Genomic DNA, 10,404 nt, shown 5'->3' with positions numbered 1-10,404 from the left:
ACAACAACAACATATTTTTGCCTCTCATTTAAAGTCATAGGGGATGTACATTCAAAGGGATGGTTTACATACAATTATATTTGACTAAAAAAATACTTTTCAAAAGACAAATGATAGGAAAATGCATTTCCCTGAGAGCAGGCAGGATAAATGGTGTCTTTTATCTCAACAAGAGAGACTCCCTGGCAAACAGAAACATTTGTTCAGAATACCAGCTGGGGCCTTGAGACTGCAGGGGTTTTAACATTCTGCCCCGGGGGAAGTCAAGCTTGGCTTACTTAGATAATTTCCATGACTACAGAGAAGTTGGAAGAGTGTTGAGCACAAAACAAACATCAAGCAGAAAGGGGAACAGGGCGGGTGGGAAGGAGGAAATGATGCAACAATGAATGATTTTTTATTTTAAAGAGAAAAGCGAACTGAAGTCGGGGGTGGGTAGCGAGGAAAATGTGCAATAATGATTGAATGGAAATCCAAATTTTCTGTGAACTTCCATTAAAATAACAATTACAAAAATGGTTATTTTTTTTTAAAGAAAGTTTGAACAGGCTGCAAAACCAGCATGTTAGGAACGAGATTAAAGTCGTCAGCTTTGTACCAAGAAATGTGAGGGATGACTCCCTGACAAACTGGCTGGAAGAGGTCTACATTTCTTGCCATTTCAAAAAACCCAACGCTGTGGAAATTATCGAATAATATCACTAATGTCATACACAAGCAAGAGGATTATCCGAAAACCGCTGAAACAGTACATTTGACAGAGAGCTGCCAGATGTGCAAACTAGGTTTAGAAGAGGCTGTGGCACTAAGGATATCATAGCCAACGTTAGATCGATCTTGGCTGAAAGCAGAGTACCAGAGGGATGTCTATTGTGTTCCATTAACTGTGCAAAACCATTTGACTGTGTGGATCACGGCAGATTGTGGCTAACCTGGAGGAGAATGGGATCCCAGAACACTTGTGCTCATGTGAAACCTATACTTGGAACCAGGAAGAAGCCCTCAGAGCAGAGCAGGGAAACACTGCATGGTTCAGGATCACGAAAGGAGTGCATCAGAGGACGCATCCTATCCCCTTACCTTTTCAATCTATATGCAAAACAAACCATCTGGGAGGCTGGACTTTCTGAGGAGGAGTGTGGCATCAGATTTGGAGGGAGACTCATCAATAACCTGTGTTACACAGATGACACAACCTTGCTTGCTGAGACTGAGGAGTACATGAGGTGTTTGCTGCACGTCAAGGACCATAGTCTTCAATATGAATGCAAGCTCAACATCAAGAAAACAAAGATTCTCACCACTTGGCCCACTGGCAGCTTCATGACAGACAAAGAAGAGATTGAGATTCTTAATAGCTTCGTCTTGCTTGCTTCCACAGTTAACACCCTGGGCAAAAGCAGTCCGGAAATCAAAAGACAAAGTACACTGGGCTTGTCTGCTTTCAGGGACCTCTCCAGAGCACTAAAGAGCAACGATATCAGTCTGGAAACTAAGATGCGCCTGATTCAGGTCATGGTCGTTGCAATTACTTGCTATGTATCAGAGAGCCGGACAATGACTAAAGAAACCAGAAAAAGAATCAATGCCTTTGAGTTGTGGTGCTGGAGAAGAGCACTGAACATTCCATGCATGGACTGCCAAGAAAACAAACGGGTTTGTCCTGGAGAGGTGAACCAAGTTTCTCCTTGGGGTTAAGGATTTGAAAGCTTCATCTCATATACTTTGAGCACATGGCCAGGAGGGACCAGTCCTTGGAGAAGGGAATCACGCTCACTGTCTCTGACACAACCACTCCCACCACCCCAATCACTGAATAATTGATCCATCTCATCAAGGGTCTTCCTTTCCTGCACTGTCCCTCCAACCACCCAAACATGATGTCCCTCTCCAAGGACTGGTCCCTCCTTACAACATGTCCAGAGTATGTCAGACGAAGCTTCAGAATCCTTGCCTTCAAGGAGCAGCCCGGCTTCACCCTCTCCAGGACAAACCTGTTTGTTCTCCTAGCAGTCCACAGTATACTCAATACTTCTCTCCATTACCACAGCTAAAGGTATCAATTCTCTTTCTGTCATCCCTCGTCATTGTCCAACTCTCTGGTGCATAGCACGCAATTGCGAAGACAATCAGGCTTACCTTAATCTCCAGACTGACATACTTGCTCTTCAGTACTCTTGAGAGGTCCCTGACAGCAGACTTTTCCAATGCGATTCATCTTTTGATCTCCTAGCTGCTGGTACCAAGAGTGTTGACTCTGGAGCCAGGCAAACTAAAACTGTCAACAAACTCAATCTCTTCACCATCTATCCTGATGCTGCCAGTTGGCCCCGTGGAGAGAATCTTTGTTTTCTTCATGTTGAGCTTCAATCCGTATTGAAGGCAGTAGTCCTTGACCTTGTGCAGTAAGCACTTGAGGTCCTCACCAGTTTGAGCAAGCAGGGTTGTGTCAGCTACAACCTGTGTTCTGCAGATGTTGTTGTTTTTAGATTGTTGATGTTGTTAAGTGCCATTGAGTTGTAGGCGACCCTATGAACGAACGTCCTGAGCACTTGTATAATTTTCATTGTTTCTCCAGGTTCGTAGGGTTTCCGGAGGCAAGCTATTTCAGAAGTGGATGCCACTCCTTCCAAGCTTGTTTTAATCGGGAAGCTCCAGTAAACACTGTCCACCATGGGTGACCATTCTCATATTTGACACATCAGTGTCACAGTGTTCAGCTTCACAGCCACCACGAGTTACCTCTATACAGCAAGTGGACAGACCACGGCTATATGACCTAGAAGAATGTTTGACCAAAGACAATTAAAAACTAGCCTGAGGGCCACAAATTAGAGTCACTCACCTTGGGCCTGGTAGCATCACTTTCTGTCCACTAGGCCAAATGAGCTCTCTCCGTGCTGTTGTTGTTGGAGGGAGACTCCACAGGCTGCAGGCCTCAGGCCGGGCCAGCCCAGCCCACAAGCCCACCGCCTCATCATCCTCGAGCAGGCCTCGGCCTCTGCCCGCAGTCCGAGCAGTAATACACAACAAATGGGCCCCAGAAACTTCCCTTCCCTGACTGCCACCAAGAAAAGACCGCCATCCTGACGTCAGTCAGCCAGATGGGTGAAGAAAAACTGAACGCGTAAGCATTTTGCAAGTCTTTCATAACTGCTGGTCTGTTTGTTCCCATCAGCTGTGGGTCTTTTAAGCTCCGTGTGTACAAAGAAGTGTGTTTTTCACGCTTTTCAAGGCTGATGACATTTCGTAACTAGATCAGCAGCCCGTAGCGGTGTTGGCTGGACTAGAACGGACAGGCTTCCATCTAGCAGAAGATTGTTTAACTATTCGTGTCACTCCGGGCCTCTACGGGTCAATCGCTTTCTAGTCTGTCTTGTTGTTGAGGCGTGCAGTCAAGTTGGAACCACATCGCTGACTTCCAGCGGGTTTTTCGAGGCTGTACATCACATGTTTTTCTGTTGTACATCAGTTGCTTTTCTGTCAAACATTCTAGGTGCTATAGCACTCGTCTGTCCATTTGCTGTACAGAGGTAACTCGTGGTTGCTGTGATGCTGAACACTGTGACACTGATGTGTTAGATGCAATAATGGTCACCCAGGGTGGACAGTGTTTGGTGGTGGTTGTTGTTATGTGCCGTCAAGTCGCTTGCGACTCATAGTGACCCTATGTACAAGAGCCCTAAATGCCATTCGTCCTGTGCCAACCTCGCCATCTCCGACACACTCATTCCCACCACTCCACTCACAGAATCGATCCATCTCATCGAGGGTCTTCCTCTCCTGCGCTGTCCCTCCACTCTCCCAAGCATGATGTCCCTCTCCAAGGACCAGTCCTTGCAACATGCCCAAAGTATGTCAGACGAAGCTTCAGAATCCTTGACTCCAAGGAACATTCTGGCTTCACCCTTTCCAAGACAAACCTGTTTTTTCTCCTAGCAGTCCATGGTATATTCAACACTCTTCTCCAGCACCACAACTCAAAGGCATCAATTCTCTTTCTATCATCCTTATTCACTGTCCAACTCTCCAATGAATGTAGGCAAATTGGACATTGTTAAGAAAGAAATGGAATGTATAAATATTGAAATACTAGGTATTGGCAAGATGAGATGGTTTGGCATGGGACATTTTGAATCAGATGATCATATGATTTACTCTGCCGGGGATGAAAAGGTAAGAAAAAATGGGGTTGGTTTCATAATTTAAAAAGTCATTTCTAGATCTATCCTGGAATACAACATGGTGAGTGACAGGATAATATCCATATGCATACAAGGAAATCCAGTGAATACCACTATCATTCAAATATGTGCACCAACAGCTAGAGCCAAAGAGGAGGAAATAGAAGATTTCTACCAACTTTTGCAGTCAGAAATTGATCCAACATGCAATCAAAGTGCATTAATAATAATGGGCTACCGGAACACAAAAGTTGGGAACAGGGAAGAAGGATCAGTAGCTGGAAAAGATGCGGTCAGAGAAATGAGGCTGGAGATAGAATGATAGAGTTCTGCACATTCAATGATTTATTCATTGCAAATACCTTTTATTAGAAACATACACGCAGGCTATACACATGGATTTCACCTGATGGCATGCATAGGAATCAAATCGATTACATTTGTGGAAACACTCGGTGGAGAAGCTCAATATCAGCAGTGAAAACCAGGCCGGGTGCTGATTGTGGGACAGACCGCCAACTATTCATATTGCAAGTTCAAGCTGAAGTTGAGGAAAATTAAATCAAGTCCACGGGAACCAAGACTTGACCTTAAGTCTGTCCCACTTGAATTTCAAAACCATCTCAGAAACAGGTGTTTGGTGGAGCTTCCCAGTTAAAACAAGCCTGGAAGCAGGAGTGGCATCCACTTCCGAAATGGCTTGCCTCCGGAAACTCTGTGAACAGTGCTCAGGCCTTCTGTTCACAGGGTCGCTGTGAGTTGTCTACAATTCGACAGCACCTAACAACAACAACAACAACAGCACATCACATGGAAAGGGGGTGTGTGTTCATCCTCCTTCTGTCAGGCATCTGTCGGATTCAGCCCAGGTGCCACTGGATTGACACCACTTCTCACCACTAGCCCATCAGAGCTCAAGATAAAAAATAGCGTACCATTACTCTCTTTAAAGGTCTCCTAAGTAAATTGCTAATCTGGAATATGTCATGCTCTGAGGTGTCTGCCCCAAAGGCAATTCGACCTGGGATTGTAAACATAGTCAAACTATTGATCCTGATGTCAGTAAAATAAACTCCATGGTATTAATTCACCCATTCCCTTCTCACCTTCCAAAGGCTTCCTGCGAAGCTATCCTATCAGCCAATCTTTGTGAGTTAGTCTACTGTCATCAAGAATGCGACATCTGTTTTAGACATCTCTGGAAATGATCTTTGAGATCCACATCGCATAGCCACTGGGCAGGTAGATTCTGGCCCCTAGGAGCAGAGCAGAGGTGCCACAGCTGCGGACTTTCTCTAAGGACAAACTGAGGATCTTTCTTCCACGTAGTGACTGCTTGGCTTGGACTTCAGAGCTTTTGGTTAGTAGCTGGGAGTTGAGTCAAAAGATCACTCTGGTTCTCCGTGTTAATCGCCGGTCCCAGGCCCTTTTGACCATCTCTGTTTTGTGTCAGCCTTCGTTCCAGGAACTGTGTCAGTCCAGATTTAGTGGCACCTCTTATTTTTTTCAGTCACTCTCTAATTTCCAAGCACAGTGTATTTTCCCAAGGACTAAATCCTGCTGATAGCATGCCCAACGTGTGAAATGACACCTCACCACCCTTGCTTTAGAAAACCAGGAACCCCAGGGAACATGGCGTGGTTTGGAATTGAGGGAAGGGTGGGGGCCAGGGCTGCAAAGTTTCTCCACACCTATTCGATCTGTATGCTGAACAAATTCCTCAGGAAGCTGGACTTCATGAAGAAGACTGTGGCATCGGAATTGGAGGAAGACTCGTCAATGACCTGCGATTCATATGACACAAACGTGAGGAGGGCTCGAGGTGCTTATTGCACAACATCAAGGACTGAAGCCTTCAACATGGAGTACGTAGATCTCTACATCAAGGAAACAAAAGTCCTCAACCCTGGGACAATGGGCAACATCATGACAGACGGAGAGAAGACTGACACCGTCCATGATTTCATTCACAGTCAATGTCTTGGGTACCAGCAGTCAGAGGATCTGGAGACGCCTGGAAAGTTGAGGAGAGAGACGACAGTGCCATCCTGAAGAGCAGAGTGCACCTGGTTCAACCACAGTCTTTCCGGTCACCTGCTACGAGCTGAGAGCTGGACGCTGAATAAAGATGGCAGAAGAAGAAACTGATGTCTTTGCGTCGTGGTACTGTGTTGGGGAAGGGTGTGGAATAGTTTATGGATGGCTCAAAACCCGAACAGATACATCTCTGAGGAAGTGAAACCAGAGCACTCCTTTCAGGTAAGGATGGCGATGCTTCAGGCATGTTGCTGGGAGAGGCTGTTCTTGGAGACGGACATGCTCGGAAAAGTGGAGGGTCCATGAAGGAGAGGAAGACTGCAATGAGACGGATCCACGCAATCACTGCAGCAACAGGTTCAAGTGTGTCAGAGATGACGCGGACGGCACGGAGAGGACAGGATTCGTATCTGTTGTGGGTAGGATGGCTATGAGTTGTATTTGATTGGATAGCACCCAACAGCAACACCAAAGTCCATTCTATCTTGCGTAAGTGTACCAGTACTTCTTCCTTATTACCTGAAACTATTAATTGAAATACATCAATTGGTATACCATCAATTCCTGGGGCCTTATTTTTTGCCAATTTCTTCAAAGCAACTTGAACTTCTTCATCTCCACAGGCTCTTGCTCATATGTTGTTTCATGAAATTCTTCTGTGTCTGTCAATTCCTTTCGGTAGGGTGACTCTGCATACTCTTCCCAGCTTCTTTTACTACTTCCTGGATAATTTAATATTTTGCCCAAAGCATCATTTAGTATAGGAAATTTGAGGTTTGAATTGGTTCTTTAGTTCCTTGAGCTTAAGAAATGCTGAGCGAGTTTGGCCCTTTTTCTTTCTTTACACCTATTCAATCTGTATGCTGAACAAATCATGTGAGAATCTGGACTCTATAAAGATGAATGTGGCATCAGGATTGGAGGGAGGTTCTCCGGAACCATACATTATGCTAGCGAGGAGAACTTGAGCACTTGCTGCAGACTATAGCCTTCAATAGGGACTGCATCTCAATATCAAGAAGACAAAAATTAGCAGATGCCAAAAAATTCCACCAATTGATGAAAACGAAAGAGCACATACACCTTAAGTACACTTCTTTTTTTAAAATAAAATTTTTATTTTAAACTGGTTTACTTACAAAGTCCGTATACATTGTTTTTCCCACTAGATTTTCCCTATTTCCTTTATCCACACCTCTCTCCACCCGTAACATTGTGCAACCCTATGATTATCTTCCACTCTGCCCACCCTCACCCCTCTGCTTCCACCAGCGTCCCCCTTAGATTCGCATACACGTTTTACTAGTTATCTATTTCTACAATAATGGTCTTATTTGTCCGTATGAGACTGAATTAGTTTACTTAGCATAACGCTCTTCAATATCCCCTAAGTTATGTCATATTTTTTAAAATAGCTGCTCCAGAGTGCTGCATAATATTCCATTATATCAATGTACCGCAATTTCTCAATCCATTCATTTGTGGTTGTGCATGTGGGCTGTTTTCATGTTCTTCCTATGATGGATAACGCTGTTATGAACATTGGTGTACAAGACTTCATTTTTTGCCTCCGTCCTCATTTTCTCAGGGTATATTTCAAGTAGTGGAATAGCTGGGTCATATTTACATATCCTTCTGAGGACATGTGTTCACATGGTGTCCATATATTTTTTCCAGGTTAAATAATGTATTAATCTGAATAATTTCTTTTCTTTGGCTAAAGACAAATCTTTCAATATGTTTGAGTAAAAATTTAGTTATTAAGCCAGTCTCTAGCTGCCTTCAGATAAAGGGAGCACAGAGAATGAGAATATTAAGTAACCGTTTGAAACATCTCATTAGAAATACATCATAGCATCATTATTCACCAACTCAAGAACATGGAAACAGCCCATGAAACAACCACAAATGAATGGATTGAGAAATCATGGTACATTCACACAATGGAATACTATGCAGCACGCAGGAGCAATCACTTTGTAAATTATTACCTAACTTGGGAGGGACTGGAGAGCATTCCGCTGAGTGAACTAATTCAGCCCCACAGGGATAAATATTGTATAAGACCGTTATTGTAGAATGAGTTTACGGACCCAGGAGGGGTGGGAGAAGCTGGAAGCAGAGGGATGTGGACGTGCGGGGAGGGGGGCAGGGATTAATCATTGGGTTGTACAATTTGATGTGGGGGGTAGGTGAGGGAAATGGAAAGAATTTGTTCAAATTTGTATTAAAATTTTAGGGGAGCTCTGGTGGCCCAGTGGCGAGGAACTGCAACTACAATCCCAGAGGCTCACGGTTCGAATCCACTAGAGGCTCTGCCGGGGAAGGAGGGACAATCTCCTCCTGTACCAGTCACATCTGATTTGACGGTACACGCACACAAAAAAATTAAAAAAAATTGTATTAAAATTTTGTAAATAAACTAGTGAGGGGGGGAAGATGACAATGACAGAAAGGACAGGAAGAGATAATAAAAAAACATTGATGACAGAAAGGACAGGAAGAGATAATAAAAAAACATTGATCAGAAAGGAAAAAAAAAGCAGTCCATCTCTCATTCACGTCCTTGTTTACTGGTGATGTAACCTTGGAAAGAACCCTGAGTCAGCTAATGCTTGTTTAAAGCGAATTTCACTGATCATACGATCGTTCATTCAACTCTCCTCATCTTTTGAGCTGATCACCGAGGGGAAGGTCCAGGACACCTTGAAGTGTTCTCTCTGTTCAGTTTCTCGTTTCAACCAGTGCCGACTTTCTTCAAGAAGTGACTCCAGCAGCGTCAGACAGGAAGCCACCTGCTTGTACGACAACCAGCGAGGGAACAAGGTCAAGCCTGGCAAAGGTCTTTGAGATGGATGATAAATACATATGGTTTGAAGGCATTCCTTTTTTAAAGTTTTCCAGCAATGCAGAAACCTTGCAATCAGTAAAGGATGAATTTGTGGTGAGGGATGAAGATGTCATCGCACTGACTTACCCCAAATCAGGTAAGGCAGCAGGATGTGAAGCAGACAGCGCTGATGCCATGGTGTTACCAATCCTGGGTTCTTAGATTTTTGCTTATTTAAAATAGTATTTTACTAGAATTTTGTGTCAGAGGGAGGGATTAGGACAGCTCATTGGAATCAGAAGGATGTGACGAATGGGACGTTGTGCAGCTTGCAGGATTCCACAGAGAAAACCCTCCCATTTCTGTGTAGGGTTGCCTCTTATGGAAGAATTCTGAATTTGAAAAGAAGAATGAGGAAATTAAACAAAAAAATAATGAAAGCACATGCCTTGAGAAAAGAAAAGGGTTAGATAGAAAAGGGACATAACAGGGTGTGTTCAAAGTATTTGAGGGTTAGAAAGTGCTATAAAGTTGTTTTTGTGTTGCACTGAGTTGAAGTTGATCCGTAGATGACCCTCCAGTGGGTTTTCAGAGGTAGTTAATCACACAGGAGGAGACAGCCCATTCTTCTCCCATGAAGCAACTGGTGGATTCAAACTGCATGCTTTCAGGATTACAGAGCCCTTTCTTTCTTTCTTTCTTTCTTTCTTTCTTTCTTTCTTTCTTGGGAAAAACATATTGGGGGTACAAGGAGGTGAGGGTTGGGGGCAGAAGGGTGAGGACGGGCCAGGATGCAGTTGCAGAGCTGCACAGTTTGGTCGGTGGGGGGAGCAGGTGAAGGAAATGATGAGGGTCCAGTGGGGACCAGATGCTACAGAGGAATGACAAACATTTTCCAATGGTAATTAAACCAACTGTCTTATTGATTTGGGAACTGGATGCTGACTCTCTGGCTTCTTCAAGATGAACAGGGGCGTAGATGTAAAGGGGGGGAAGGGAGGACGCTTTATCACCTTACTGGTGGTCTTGGGTTAAAGCTGCTTGCCTTCTTGACAGAGCCGTTTCTTAACATGAGGCCACCAGAGCTCCCTGTTATAAAGTTAGAGGCTTGAAAAAGAGGACAGTATATATTCCCAGATGGATAAGACACTGAAAATGCCCTGTGGAGTGTGGGGGTAGTGTTCTGCTTTTTGCTAATGAAAAGATTGAAATTAAAATAGTCCCTATAGTTCTCAGCTGAATTAAATTTAAGTTTCTATAGTTCTCAGCTAAGTTAATTTTTAAAGCCCCACACCCAGGTATCCAGGGCAACAGTATTTCAAGAATAGCTAGCAGAAAGGCAGAACAAATAAG

At 44.0% G+C, this 10,404-nt stretch overlaps 1 protein-coding gene across 1 annotated transcript in view; it reads left to right on the top strand.

Annotated features, from left to right (window-relative positions):
* The first annotated feature begins 9,072 nt into the window (after nucleotides 1–9,072).
* Nucleotides 9,073–10,404, top strand: part of LOC102857934 (bile salt sulfotransferase-like) — a 9,589-nt gene continuing 8,257 nt past the window's right edge. Inside the window, exon 1 of the mRNA XM_006901812.1 lies at nucleotides 9,073–9,208. Within this exon, the coding sequence (XP_006901874.1) occupies nucleotides 9,073–9,208 (136 nt within the window). The remainder of the gene's footprint in view (nucleotides 9,209–10,404) is intronic.

Source organism: Elephantulus edwardii, unplaced genomic scaffold, assembly GCF_000299155.1.
Source record: "Elephantulus edwardii isolate Elephantulus edwardi_28Jun2011 unplaced genomic scaffold, EleEdw1.0 scaffold00348, whole genome shotgun sequence".
In the NCBI taxonomy this organism is placed as follows: domain Eukaryota; kingdom Metazoa; phylum Chordata; class Mammalia; order Macroscelidea; family Macroscelididae; genus Elephantulus; species Elephantulus edwardii.
This window is presented reverse-complemented; position numbering and strand designations above follow the sequence as displayed.